Source organism: Canis lupus, chromosome 12 (assembly GCF_003254725.2).
Source record: "Canis lupus dingo isolate Sandy chromosome 12, ASM325472v2, whole genome shotgun sequence".
In the NCBI taxonomy this organism is placed as follows: Eukaryota; Metazoa; Chordata; class Mammalia; order Carnivora; family Canidae; genus Canis; species Canis lupus.
In genome coordinates this window covers 55,778,822-55,793,653 of record NC_064254.1, presented here as the reverse complement: position 1 = coordinate 55,793,653, position 14,832 = coordinate 55,778,822, and the positions used below count along the sequence as shown (strand labels likewise).

At 36.0% G+C, this 14,832-nt stretch overlaps 1 protein-coding gene across 12 annotated transcripts in view; it reads right to left on the bottom strand.

Moving 5' to 3' along the window:
• The window catches only part of KLHL32 (kelch like family member 32), a 235,574-nt gene that overhangs the window by 11,930 nt on the left and 208,812 nt on the right, over positions 1–14,832 (bottom strand). For all 12 annotated transcript variants that reach the window (XM_025444913.3, XM_049092399.1, XM_049092392.1 and 9 more), the window contains one exon: positions 13,144–13,238. In XM_025444913.3, the coding sequence (XP_025300698.1) occupies positions 13,144–13,238 (95 nt within the window). The remainder of the gene's footprint in view (positions 1–13,143; positions 13,239–14,832) is intronic.

Below are 14,832 nucleotides of genomic sequence, written 5' to 3'. Positions count from 1 at the left end.
TACAGATTCAGTGCAATCCCACACTATAGACACAGATCAATGGAAAAGAATAGAAAGTTCAGAAATAAACCCATGCTTAAATGGTCAGTTAACCCAACAAATGGAGCACGATACACAATGGGGAAAAGACAGTCTATACAATAAATGGTGCTGGGAAAACTAGACAGCTACATGCAGAAGAAACTGGATCACCTTCTTACACCCCACACAAAAATACACTCAAAATTCATTTAACACCTAACAGTGGGGCCCAAGACAAAAATCTTAAAAGAAAATATAGTAATTTCATGGATATCAGTCATAGCCATATATTTATGAATAGGTGGTCTCAGGTAAAGGAAACAAAAGCAAAAATAAACTATTGAAATTTTACCAAAATAAAAAGCTTTTGCACAGCAAAGGAAACCATCAACAAAATGAAAAGGCAACCTCCTGAATGGAAGAAGATATTCGTAAATAATCTAGCTGATAAGTGGTTGATATCCAAAATATATAAAGAACTACAACTCAACACAAAAAGAAAATTTTAAAATGATCGGAAGACTTGAACAGACATTTTTCCAAAGAGCACAGAGAGACTACCAGTACACACCTGAAGAGGCTCATCATTAATCATCAGGGAAATACAAATCAAAAACCACAATGAGACATCACCTCACACCAGTCAAAATGGCTAGTATTTTAAAAAGTTCTAAGAAGTGTTACTGAGGACATACAGAATAAGGAGGAACACCCTGCATTACTGTCAGGAATGAAAATGTGCAGCCACATTATCCATTATGTGGATAACATTACAGAGGTTCCTTAAAAAATTAGAAATACCAAATGATCCAGTAATTCCACTGCTGGCTATTGACCCAAAGAATATGAAAACAGTAATATGGAAAGATATATGCACTCCTATGTTTATTGCAGCATAGTTTACATAGCCAAAATGTGGAACAATCTAGGCATCCATTAACAGGAATGGATAGAGATGTGATTGTACATACATACATGCATACACAAATGGAATATTACACACATAAGAATAAACATCTTGCCATTTGGGACAACATGGATGGATCAAGAGGGTATTACACTAGTGAAATAAGACAGAGAAACACATACTGTATGAGGTCACTTACATGTGGGCTCTAAAAACACAAATGAATAAACAAGGATATTAGACTTATAAGTACATAGAACAAACCGGTGGTTGCCAGAGGGAGAAGTGAGCTAGCAAACAGGCAAAATAAAGCAGATTAAGAGGCACAAACTTCCAGTTACAAAATAAGTCCTGAAGCTGAAAAGTACAGGATAGGGCATACTGTCAATAATGTAGTAATCTTATATGGTGACAGATGATAAGTATGGTCATCATGGTGAGCACTGAGTAGTGTATAAAATTTCAAATTAATATGAACTAATACTCTCAAAAAAATAATATGAACTAATATAACGTATGTCAATTTAATTTTTTATATCTTACACTACTTAAGTAACTTGCCCAAATTTGTTAGCATTATGATATGTTGGTTTACAAATCCTCATCTGTAAAATGAAGCAAACATCAACCCTGCAGCTTTGTTCTGAGAATTGGTGACATCTAGCATAGTATCTAGGACACAGAATATTATAGCAAAGCTAAGTAGCAGATTGAAAATCAATTGGGTCTGGATATTTTCCGCCAGTTATTTCCCCTTTAAGCTGGAGTTAATCTCTTTTGTTACATGGAAGAGTCTCTTTGTTAGTCTGGACCTGCTGTCACCTCACGGAAGCCTGCTTAATTTTAATAGAAGTCTTTAACTTACAATGGAGTGATGTTCCAAGAAACCCATCATAAATTAAAAAGATCAAAAGTCAAAAATATATTAAATACACCTACCAAACATCATAGCTTAGACAAGTTTGACTTGAAATGTGCTCAAAGCACTCACCTTAGCCTACAGTTGGGCAAAGTTATCTAACACAAATCCTATTTTATAATAAAATATTGAGTAGGGACAACTGGATGGCTCATTTGTTTGTCAACTCCCTTGCTCAGGTCATGATCTCATGGGTCGTGGGATCAAGTCCCGCATCAGGCTCTATGCTCAGCGGAGAGTCGGCTTGAAGATTCTCTCCCTCTGCCGCCTCAATTTGTGCACACTTGCTCTAAAGTAAATATTTTTAAAAATAATAAAGGGTTAAGTATCTCATGTAATTTATTGAATATTAAACTGAAAGTTAAAAACAATGGTTGTGTGTTTACCGTCATGGTTGTGTGGCTGCCTAGGATCTGTGGCTCGCTGCTACTGTCCAGCATCATGAGCATATTGTACTATATATCACTAGCCTGAAAAAAAGATCAAAATCCAAAATTCAAAGTATGGTTTCTGAGTATTGCTTTTGCACCACTGTAAAACTGAAAAATCATAAGTCAACCATCATAAGTCAGAGACCATATGTGTATTAGAAAAAATATTTCTTAAAGAAAGCTGGTCATATCCTACTTGTCAAACCCATCAGGCCCTTTCCAGCCCTCAATCTTCTTAATCGCTCTTCATTTGACCTTTCTCTACCCTCATTTGAAACCTTTCATCTCTTGGATTCCATGATTTTAAAAAAGTTCATAATTGACACTGTCCTGTTGCTATCCACCTTTGGTCCTCTTTTTTCCACCTGCATGCTAAGTGTACATGTGCCTTATTATTCCCAACCAGAGACCTCTTGGTACTTTTCTTTAATGATCTTGTCCACTCCTGCCTTCATCTATCACTAAGCTGAATAATTAAGGTTTTAACTATAAAAACACATTCTTTAGATGAAAGGGGCCCTTGATATTTGGGGATCCAAGTTCATAAAGAGAGAAATCACTACAGCCTAAAATAAAAGATCAAACTCCTTGCTATTTTTTCCCCTCAAATGGACATTTAGATATTCCCATTTGTTGAACAAAATATACTACTAGCTCTAATTTTTAAAAAAATTATGCAACCTATAAACTGTTTTTTATGGTTCTCTTTTGTTGGTTTGTACATCATCCTACAGTACCGCATTTACAGTTGCTTTGACTGGGTAGGGCAAGTCGCCTTCATTTAGTGTTCAGAAACTTCTTAGTTATTTTTATACATTTAACTTTCTTAGAGAAACTTTAAGATCAATCTGACAACATTATCTCCCTACCCTAGGAGAAAAAGGAAAATCCCAATGGGATTTTGATTAGTATTTCATTAAATATAGAAAACAGAGACCTTTCACTATTTATCTCAGTGATATAAGGGTAAGTATTGTCTTCAATGTATAAAGAAGAAATTTAGATATTGAGAAAGTTCACTGACTTGCTCAAGGTCATACAGTAAGTGGCAGAGCCAATATGTGAGCTCATGGTTCCAACCAAAGAGAGAACAAAGATTTTGTGCCATTCACAATATCCCCTCCACAACAATACATTTTTAGAAGACAAAATATCAGTTGAGGTCATCAACTAGAGAGCTATTGTCTCATTCCCTGGGCCAATGGAGACTGCATATGTTAAACAGATGTAATTTATTTAATCTGCGAGAAGGGAAAAGAAGTTTTGGCAGTATTTCTCTAAAACACTCCCCTGTAAACTGCCAGAGAGAAGGCGTTTGGGAGAACGAGGTGCCAGCTTGGCAGCATATCCTCCAGCCAAAAGGAAGTAATTGTAAATGAAGAGTAGTGGAGGTGATCTGGAAATAGACTAATCACTTGCACACTTATGCAGCTGCTCCCTTATGTGCTGCTCATCATCCAGAGCACATCAGGTTAGAGTCAACCCCTGTGCCAGATGATTCTTGCACACCCAGTAATTAACAAGAGCACTTTCCTTATGAATCTATCCTCAGTTTTCTCCATGAGTTATTACCAACAAGTCCAAATCTCAGTCTTTAAGCAAGCATTAACTTAAGAGCATCTCAGTTTTTCCCCTTGTTTGCATAGCTCTTGTAATGGATCAAGGAGTCTATGCTAAGTCAAGTAGTAGAAGGAAATAAAGTAGTATACTTTCTCAATATCTAAAATGCTTCATCCCTATGTGGCTGAATCCTACAAGTGACAACGAAGCTTTGATTAGAGTTCAGAAGGGCAGCCTAAAGAAACTGGTTATTTTCTGGTATTTTCAAGAGCAAAAAATGACCTTAGTCCTTCTGGACATTAAAGGACCAATCTCTGAACTGTCCCTCATTAATCTTATCAGCTATGCCCTTAGAATCCAAGGATTATATATATCAATGTGTGACTAATGAAAAATTTAATCTTTTATATATATATTTTAATCTTTTATATTTTTAATGTGTTTTCTCTACCACATTTTCCTGTACTTTTCAACCTGTTGATGAGACTGAAATTCCTAAGTACAAATCACCATTTTCTCAAAAACATTATTACACTTTCTCATCTTCCTGCAAGTAGTAAAGAAGCAGCTTGCTTCTGAACATAGAAGTAGTCTCTCCAGGGAAGCCTTGGTGGCCCAGCAGTTTAGCGCCACCTTCGGCCCGGAGCGAGATCCTGGAGACCCGGGATCAAGTCCCACGTCGGGCTCCCTGCATGGAGCTTGCTTCTCCCTCTGCCTCTCTCTCTCTGTGTGACTCTCATGAATAAATAAAATAAAATCTTATAAAAAAAAAAAAGTAGTCTCTCCAACCATCAATATATTACTATTATTTAACCAAAATAAATGGTCCCTTAGTCATGCCTAAAGTAAGCAAGTATTTGAAATTGTGCAACTACCATTCAGAATGAATGATAATACAACCTGTAACCAGTTGTCAATAACTAAAATAAAACAGGATAAATGACAAAATGTAGTCTGAGAAGACTTCCATTCCAAACATCTCTTTAAGTCATGATTCAAATGCTTAAATGGACACGTGTTACCCACAAATAGTAAAGGTTCTTAAAGGCCTTTATCAAATGTGTACTACGTAGGACCCCAGCATGGGAATAAACATATTTTCAAAATGATTGATTTTGTACATCAAAATGGCTGTCAGAACACAGAACTAACTATAATTTTGACTTTCTAAGAAAGCAAGTATATTAGGACTTATGGAGAAGGTTGCAGAGTGAGATGATCCTAGGTTCACCTTGTCCTCTGGATACACCTAGATAATACCCAAATCAGTGTAAATAACCCAGAAAATGACCAAATACTCTCAATAAGTAAATGTAGACAAAAGGCCACATGGAAGAGGGAAGGAAGGGTGGAGATGTGATTGGGAGCCAAAGTAATATGCAGGGCTGTCTGCAGGTGGAAGCAATGCTATAGGCACAAGAAGGGAAAGTGGTAGACCATACACCAGGTATCCCAAACATGGAGAACCTACACTGGGAAGTCAAATCCCCATAACATTTGGCCTTGAAAGCCAGAGGGGCTTCACTTCTTGAGTTCTTAAAATTAGTGGGGCTTCACATATAGAACTTTGACAAACAGCTCAGCTCTGAAAAAACAGGATGGTAATTAGAAATGGAGTCTCCATCCTTAAAGATATAGTGTAACTGCGCCACTGAGATACAGTATAGAAACAGTAGTTTGAAAGATCCTTGGGGAATATGAAATAGAGATTTTTTATCAATATCAGAGCAGGTACTGGAGGGGCAGAGATCTTTGGGAGATTTCTCTGGGGACAAAAGACCTGGCAGGTGCCATTTACCTTCCCTGCCCCCTAGCCTAGATACATAAACACATGGCAAGAATCAACTCAGCATAGAGTCCATCTAGCTTGCTAAGAGCTCTTCCTACCACTGCACTCTCCTGCAGCCCCTGCATCCTGGCTTCAGTAGGAATTTTTCAAAGTAGCTAGACTTTCTCCCAAAGCAGAACAGTGTAAACCTTGCTAACATCACAAGTACCACCCCCATGCCCACCTCCACATTCTCCTGTGGACCCACTCCTTCCAACACACTCTCAGCAAAAGCCCATTCAAAGTGGTTCCAGGAGTGTGGCAGTATACAAGCATCCCCAACAGGAGTCAGCACCACCCCAACACCTTCCCAGGAACACCACAACTGTCCTGGGAAAGGGGAAGAAAACCACACAAACCATTTAAAGTACTGCTCCAGCAGTGGGCTGGGATTGCACATCTGGTCTGACCACACATCTCACCCACCAACAAAAGCTTCTCAGGAAACAACACAAGAAGAGCACCCTGCAGTTCAGTGCTACTGTACTCTAACAAAAACCTGGCCTGACCCAACTGAAACTCAAGGTAAATTCTGACTGGCCCAGTAACAACATAGAGAGCAAACACTGCCTACTGTAGGCAAAGAGAGCCACTAAAGGAGACCAGGCTAATGGCAAATGTAGCTCAGCCACAAGAGTAAGGCATACACAACACACACAGGAGACATCCCATGAAGTATCAGGTTCTGATGAACAGGCAATATTGCACTACATGGCATCACAGAGCCTCTTCTTTAGAAGGCCACTATTTTTAAGAGCAAGAGACATAGCTGACTTTCCTAACACATAGAAACACAGAGTTAGACAAAATGAGGAGACAGAGTAATATGCCCCAAATGAAAGAACAAGACAAAACCACAGCAAGAGACCTAAGTGAAATATATAATATGCCTCCTAGAGTATTTAAAGTAATAATCATAAGATACTGGACTTGAGAAAAGTGTAGAGGAAACAGATATCCGAGTCTGGGGAACACAAAAAGTTTCAAACAAGATGAATCCAAGGATGTCAACACCAAGACACATAATTAAAATGTCAAAGATTAAAAATAAAGAGAGAATTTTTAAAAACAGCTAGAGAGAACCACCTGTTTGTGTACTAGGAAAACCCCAGAAGGCTATCAGTTGATCTTTAAGCAAAAACTTTGTAGGCAGTAAGAGAGTGGCATGATATATTCAAAGTACGAAAAGAACAAATCTACCACCAAGAATACTCTACCCAACAAGGTTATCATTCAAAACGGAGATGAGATAAAGAGTTTCCTACACAAACAAAAGAGTTCATCACCACCAAACCAGCCTTACAAGAAATGTTAGAGACTTATTTAAGTGGGAGAGGCCATAATTATTATTCTAATAATGAAAGAAAAAAATGTAATGAGTATACACTAAAGGCACTAGATGAATCACTAAAATCTAATAAGAAGGCTAAAACACAAAAGTGGTAAAATCAATAATAGTTAGCTAAGGGGATTCACAAAATAAGAAGATATAAAATATGACTATATACATAAAATATGGAAAGGGGAGTAAAATAAAGTTCTTGTAGAATATGTTCAAACTTAAGTGACCATCAATTTAATATAAGTGGCTATATACTTAAGATGTTGTATATGAACCTCATAGTAAACAAAATTAAAAACTATAATAGATACACAAAAAATAAAAAGAAAGCCAAGCATTACACTAAAGAAAGCCATCAACCACACAAAGAGCAAGAAATAAAGTAACAGAGGAATTACAAAAACAACCAGAAAAGAATAAAATGGAAACATGCTTACCTATCAATAATTACTTTAAATATAAATGCTCTGTAAGTTTCAAACAACATAGAGTAACAGAATAGATTAAAAGAAAAAAAGACCCATCTGCTTGTCACCAACAAAAAAATCACTTCGGACCTAAGACATATACCATACAGACTGAAAGTGAAGGGAGGCAAAAAGATATTCCATGCAAATAGAAGCAAAAAAAGACCAGGAAATAATAGTTATATCAGACAAAATTGACTTTAAAACAAAGATTGTAATGAGACAAACAAGGGAATTACATAATTATAAAAGGAATCAGTCAAACAAGTAGAGATAACAATTGTAATTATCTATGCACACAATATTGGAGCACCTAATGCATAAGATAAGTATTAAAAGACATAAAGGGAGAAATTGACAGTCATAAAATAATAGTAAGGGACTTTACCCACCTACAGCAATGGATTGACCATGCAGGCAGAAAATCAATAAGGAAACAGTATCTATGAATGACATATTAGACTATATATACACAAAACATACTCTCCAAAACCAACAGGAAACAGATTTTTTTTCAAGTGCTCATGGAACATTCTCCAGGACAGGTCACATTTTAGGCCACAAAAGGGTCAGTATTTTTAAGACTGAAATCTTATCAAGCATCCTTTCTGACCAAAACAATATGAATCAAGAAATGACAATTACAAGAAAATTACAAGAAAAAGCACAAATACATAAAGGCTAAACAACATGCTATTACACACCTCATCGGTCAATGAAGAAATCAGAGAAGAAATGAAAAAATACATGAAGAGAAATGAAAATTAAAACAACAGTAAAAAAAAAATAGTCAAAAAATTTTGGGACACAGATAAAGCAGTTCTAGGGGAAATTTATGGTGATACAGGGGAACCTAGAGAATAAGAAAAATCTATGATAACTTTACATCTAAAAGAAATAGAAAAAGATGAGCAAAAAAAAATGTCAGAGCAAAAATAAATGAAAGACCAAAAAAAATAGAAAATATGAACACAATGAAGAGGTAGTTCTTGAAAAGATAAACAAAAATCAATAGACCTTTAGTCAGACTCATCAAGAAAAAAATAGAATTCAAATAAAAGAGAAGTTATAACTGACACCACAGAAATAAAATTATAAGAAACTACTATAAAAAATCATATGCCTACAGATGGGACAACACAGAAAAAACAGTAAATTCCTAGTGACATACAATCTTATGAAACTGAATCAGGAAGAAATAAAAAATATGAACAGACCAATTACTAGTAACAAAACTGAATCAATAATGGAAAAAACTCTCCAAAAGCCCAAGAGCAGATGAGTTCACAAGTGAAATCTACCAAACATTTAAAAAAGAGTTAATCGCTATTATTCTCAAAATATTCTAAAAAGTAAAAGAGGAAGAAAAACTTCCAAATATACTCTAGAAGGCCAGCATTATCCTGATACCAAAACCGGATGAAGACATTACAAAGAAAGAAAACTACAGGCCAATATCATGATGAAAAGAGACACAAAATTTTTCAATAAAAGACTGGGCATCTGGCTGGATCAGTTGGCTGAATGCCCAACTCTTGGTTTCGGCTCAGGTCATGATCTCAGGGTCATGAGATTGAGCCTTGTGTCAGGCTCTGAAATCAGTGGAAAGTCTGCTGGATTCTCTACCTCTCCCTCTACCCCGCTCATATTTTCTCTCAAAAATGAATAAATCTTTAAAAATTCTCACCAAAAGATTAGCAAACCAAATTCAACAATATAACAAAAAAATTCATCATAATCAAGAGGGATTTATTCTAGGGATGCATGGATGATTCAATATTTACAAATCAATCAGCATGATACGCCACAGAACAAAATGAAGAATAAAAATCATATGATCATCTCAGTAGATGCAGAACAAGCATTTGGCAAAATTCAACATCCCTTCATGATACAAACTCTCAACAGAGTTTAGAGAGAACATAACAAAAGCCATATATTACAAACCCCAGTTAACATCATAACTCAACGGGGGGAAAGGGGGAGCTTTTCTCTTGATCAGAACCAAAACAAGGAGTCTACTCTTGCCCTTTCTGTTCAACATAATAATGGAAGTCCCAGCCACAGCAATTAGAAAAGAAAAAGAAATACAAGGTATCTAAGCTGGTAAAGAAGAATTTAAGCTGTCACTATTTGCAGGTGATGTGATTCTATACATAGAAAACTCTAAACATTCCATCAGAAAATTATTAAAACTTATACATGAATTCAGTAGGGTTGCAGAATACAAAATTAACATGCAAAAATGTTTTGCATTTCTATATACTAATAAAGTAGTAGAACAGAAATTAAGCAGACAATTCCATTTACAGTTGCACCAAAAGGAATAAAATACATTTGAATAAAGTTAACCAGGAAGATAAAAGACCTGTACTTTGAAAACTATAAAACATTAATTAAAAAGATTGAGGATAACACTAACAGATGGAAAGATATACCATGTTAATGGATTGGAAGAATTAAGATCATTAAAATGTTCATACCATCCAAAGCAATCTACAGATTCAATGCAATCCTATCAAAAAACCAAGAGTATTTTTCACATAACTAGAGTAATAATACTAAAATTTGTATGGAATCATAAAAGGCCCTTAACAGCAAAAGCAATTTTATGAAAAACAAACCTGGAGGTATCACAATACTAAATTTCAAGATATACTATAAAGCTACAATAGTCAAAACAATTTGGTAGTGGCACAAGAATAGACAATAGATCAATGTAATAAGATAGAGATCCAGAAATAAACCCACACTCACAAGGTCAATTAATCTATGACAAAGGAGGCAAGAACACACAATCGAGAAAAGACAGTCTCTTCAATAAATGGTGTTGGGGAAACTGGACAGCTACATGCAGAAGAATTAAACTGAACCACTTTCTTAAATCACATTTCAATTACCAATACTGTATTAAATATTTCGAAGTGGCTTGGAGAATAAATTTTAAAAGTTCTCATCACAAAAGGAAAAAACTTTTGTAACTATGTGGGGTTACAGACATTAATTAAAATACAAAAAAAAAAACCTCAAAATGCACTAAAGACTTAATGTGTGACCTCAAACCATAAAACTCCTAAAATAAAACACAGACAGTAATCTATTTAGACATTGGCCTTAGCAACATTTTTTAAGATATGTTCCCAGGCAAGGGAAACAAAAGCAAAGATAAACTGAGACAACACCAAAATAAGAAGCTTTTGCATAGTGAAGGAAATCAACAAAATGGAAAAGCAATCCAGTGAATGGGAAAAGATATTTGCAAATGGCATATCTGATAAAAGAGTTAATATCCAAAATATGTAAGGAATTGACACAATACCCACCTCCCAAAAAGCCCCCCCAAAATTGATTAAAACTTGGGCAAAGAACCTAACAGACATTTTTCCAACAAAGACATACAGACGGCCAACAGACACATGAAAAGACACTCAACATCACTCATCAGAGAAATGCCAGTCAAAACCACAATGAGCTATCACTTCACACCAGCTAGTATCAAAAAGAACATCTAGTATCAAAAAGACATAGAAATAATGAGTGTTGACAAGGATATGGAGAAAAGGGAATCCTTATGCATTGCTCATAGGGAATGTAAGCTGGTGTGACCACTGTGGAAACAGTATGGAGTTTCCTCAAAAAAATTAAAAATAGAAATATCATTTGATCCAAAAATTCTACTATGGGGTATTTACCCAAAGACTACAAAAACGCTGATTCAAAAAGATATCGCTATGTTTACTACAGCATTATTTACAATAGCCAAGATATGGAAGCAACCCAAGTGTCTACTGATAGACAAATGGATAAAGAAGATATATATAAAAAATGGAACATTAGCCATAAAAAATGAGATCTTGACATTTCTGACATGGATGGACCTAGAGAATATTATGTTAAATGAAATAAGTCAGATAGAGAAAGACATATACAATATGATTTCACTTATATGTGGAATCTAAAATAAAAAAAAAACAAAACAAACATACAAAGCAGAAAGAGACCCATAAAAACAAACAACAAATTGGTTGTTTCCAGAGGGAATGTGGGTATGTGGGATGGGCAAATGGGTGAAGGGAACTGGACATACAGGCTTCCAGATAGGAATGAATAAGTCATGGGAATAAAAGGTACAGCATAGGGAATATGGTCAATGATATTGTAATAACATTGTATGGTTACACATGGTAGTTAACACTTGCGGTGAACATAGCATAATGTATAGATTTGTTGAATCACTATGCTATACACTTCAAGTTACTGTAACATTGTACGGCATATTTAATTCAATAAAAAAGAATATACAAACTTCTACCTATAAGATAAATTCTGAGGATATAGTGTAGAGCATGTGACTACAATTACCAATACTATATAAAATATTTCAAAGTTGCTAGGAAAATAAATTTTAAAAGTTCTCATCACAAAAGGAAAAAACTTTTGTAATATGTGGGGTTATGGACTAAATTTATTAACTAAACTTACTTTGGTGATCATCTAGCAATATATACATATATAACATTTTTTGTATACCTTGAACTAATACAATATTAAATGTTAATGATATCTAAATCTAAATAAACTGAAAAAAAAAAAAAACCCACTCTAACTTCTTTAAGTGGTCAACCCAGAACTCATCCGTCAGGACCAGATTGTTTATTATGTTGTTCATATATATGTTTCCCTTGCTTAATTAGATCTACTTAAGAGAAGTATGTTAAATACCCAGACAAAGCTCTGGCAAGAAAAAAAAATTTCAATACAAAACAGCTACATGCTAACAATTTTGAAAACTGAGACAAGATGGAAAAGTTTCTTAAGAAAATATATATATCTTATGAGATGTGACTGAAGAAAAAATTAAAATCTTGAATAGTCCTGTGACTATTAAAGATAATGAAGCAGTGGTTAAAAATCTCCCCCGAAAGGTGCAGTTAGATGTTAAGAGTAGTTTTAAGGATGTCTTTTTTCTAGAGATCATGAGAAAAATCAGGCCTAATACATGTCAATACATTTTCAGAGAGCATGTATAACAGAAACACAACTATGGTAACTACTGTAAAAAATAAAATAATAAAACCTTGAATATGTATATCAACAAAAGCTATTGCTGCTCAGCTGGCGACTTGCCTCCCCTCCGCTGCTCACATGCTGATGCGCCAGGGCCGTTCTCTGGGATAGAGGCTATCTCCATCAGACTAATCATCAACCACTACTGCTCACAAGTTGGCCGGGAAGGAAGAACACCTTTGTAGGTGGGATTTATTGGAATGAACAAATTGCAATATGAAAATAAAACAACTGAATGGAAAGGAGGCATCTGTGATTTGTTAGGAGTGTGATAGTACTATCACTAAAGATTTTTTTGTGTGCTGTGTTTGTTTGTTTGTTTGATTTATTAGAAAGAGAAAGGTATCCCACTTTCCCCATCTCCAGGATATATTATATGTATTTTTCAAAGCTCATTCCCCTCTTTATTTTCACTAGGGCGTGATCATTTATTAGGCATCATTTTTAGGATGCAGGATGAAATTTAGTGGTTACACCACCTGCAAAAAGGGAGCTCAAACCTCTTTCTATGCGTAAATATCTCTTCTTTAGTAGCAGCACTGCAAAAAGTAACCTCACTGAACCATTTGAATAAACTTCAAAAAGAACTTCAACCACTCACCTGGATACAAGCCAGAGGCTCATTTGTCCAAATCGAATAACCACCAACTAAATATATTCTCTCATTATGGACAGCAACTCCAGATTCATTTTGGCCTAAAGTAAAGAGAATTGAATAAAAAGAAAAAATAAATCCATCTCCTTGCATGTCTTAATTAACCCTTTTGCCACTGAGGGATACAATTTCCCCCTGTGGCACACTTGTATGCTCCACAGGATTTTTGCAGCAACTAATCATCACCTCCCAGTACTCAGAGGGAAGAATTAACCACTCTTTCACAGAGAATGAATCTGTGTCAGGTCAGAAACAGGCCAAAATACTTATTAGTGAGCCAAGTTGGTAAATGCAGCATTAAATACAGCAATAATAAGCAATAACAAAATAAGAGTTCTGTGCTATGTTGTATGCCATTAACTTATAGTGGCAGAAATAAGGTATATTCTTGAAATGCAAAACACCTCCATAAATGCTTTTAAAGCAAATGCTTACATTTGTAGAGTAACAGCTGCAACCCCAAGAAGCCAATAAAACAGAGCCATACCCCTAGTGTCCTTCAAATGAAGACAAATGACAGAAAACATTGATAAAGTTACTATCCTCCCTTTCTTTACATACACAACAGTTTAAGACTATATTAAAGTTCCTGATCTGGGACCAGCCCGGGGTTCCCTAGATACTGACACGCCAAAATGATGGAAGCTTCCTCCCCCATTAAAAAAAAAAAAAAGACAGAATTACTCACTATCACCTATTCTTCCCTGGAGGCCATCAGAGAGTGAGAGAGTCTCTTTTTATTGATGGGCTGACACCGGATTGACTGTGGTAATAAATAAGCTGGATCCTACAGCAGACAGAAACACAGATCCAGGGACCGAGGGGCTAAGGTACCACTACAGCAACTTGGAGAGAGTTAAGTACTTGTAGGTGGGCCTCAAAGATCGTTTTCACAGTAACAGGAGCTCCACACTCAGGGGGCCTCCTTGGCAGCAGCTGTGAGTGGTGGCGTGCCCACTCAGCATATTAATATGTCTGCAGGTGCTAGCCCAGCCCACTATTTTGAGTTTGTGTGATTTACTTATTTAGTGGAGCATCCTGGAAGGGACCCAATCCCCTGTGGATATTTAAAATGCAAGCTGACAAGGGAAAGTTTTCGATTCTATAAAACAACATCAGGGAGCAGCCCGGGTGGCCCAGAGGTTTAGTACCACCGTCAGCCCAGGGCCTGATCCTGGAGACCGGTGATTGAGTCCCATATTGGGCTTCAATCAATGTCCCATATTGAGTCCCATATTGGGCTTCAATTGCATGGAGCCTGCTTCTCCCTCTGCCTGTGTCTCTGCCTCTCTCTCCCTCTGTCTCTGTCTCTCATGAATAAATAAACAAAATCTTAAAAAAAAAAAAAAAAAAACGTTAAGGGTAAGTTGTCCACTGCTTTTCTTTTATTCCCTTTTGGGATGAGGAGGGTCCGTACCTAGTGTTGCCCTGGGTAATGCCTGAATAGCTATGTGGCCAGAAACACCACCAAACCCTGTGCACAGAACTGGCCTGAGATTTAGTTGTTAGGAGAATATAGACAGAACCCGTATTTGACAGTAACAAATAATGAAGATCAGACTCCTGACCTCAAAATAAATCAAAGAGGACTAAACGCGAAAAGAAAAAAAAAAGATAAATTGCTTCTGTAAAGAG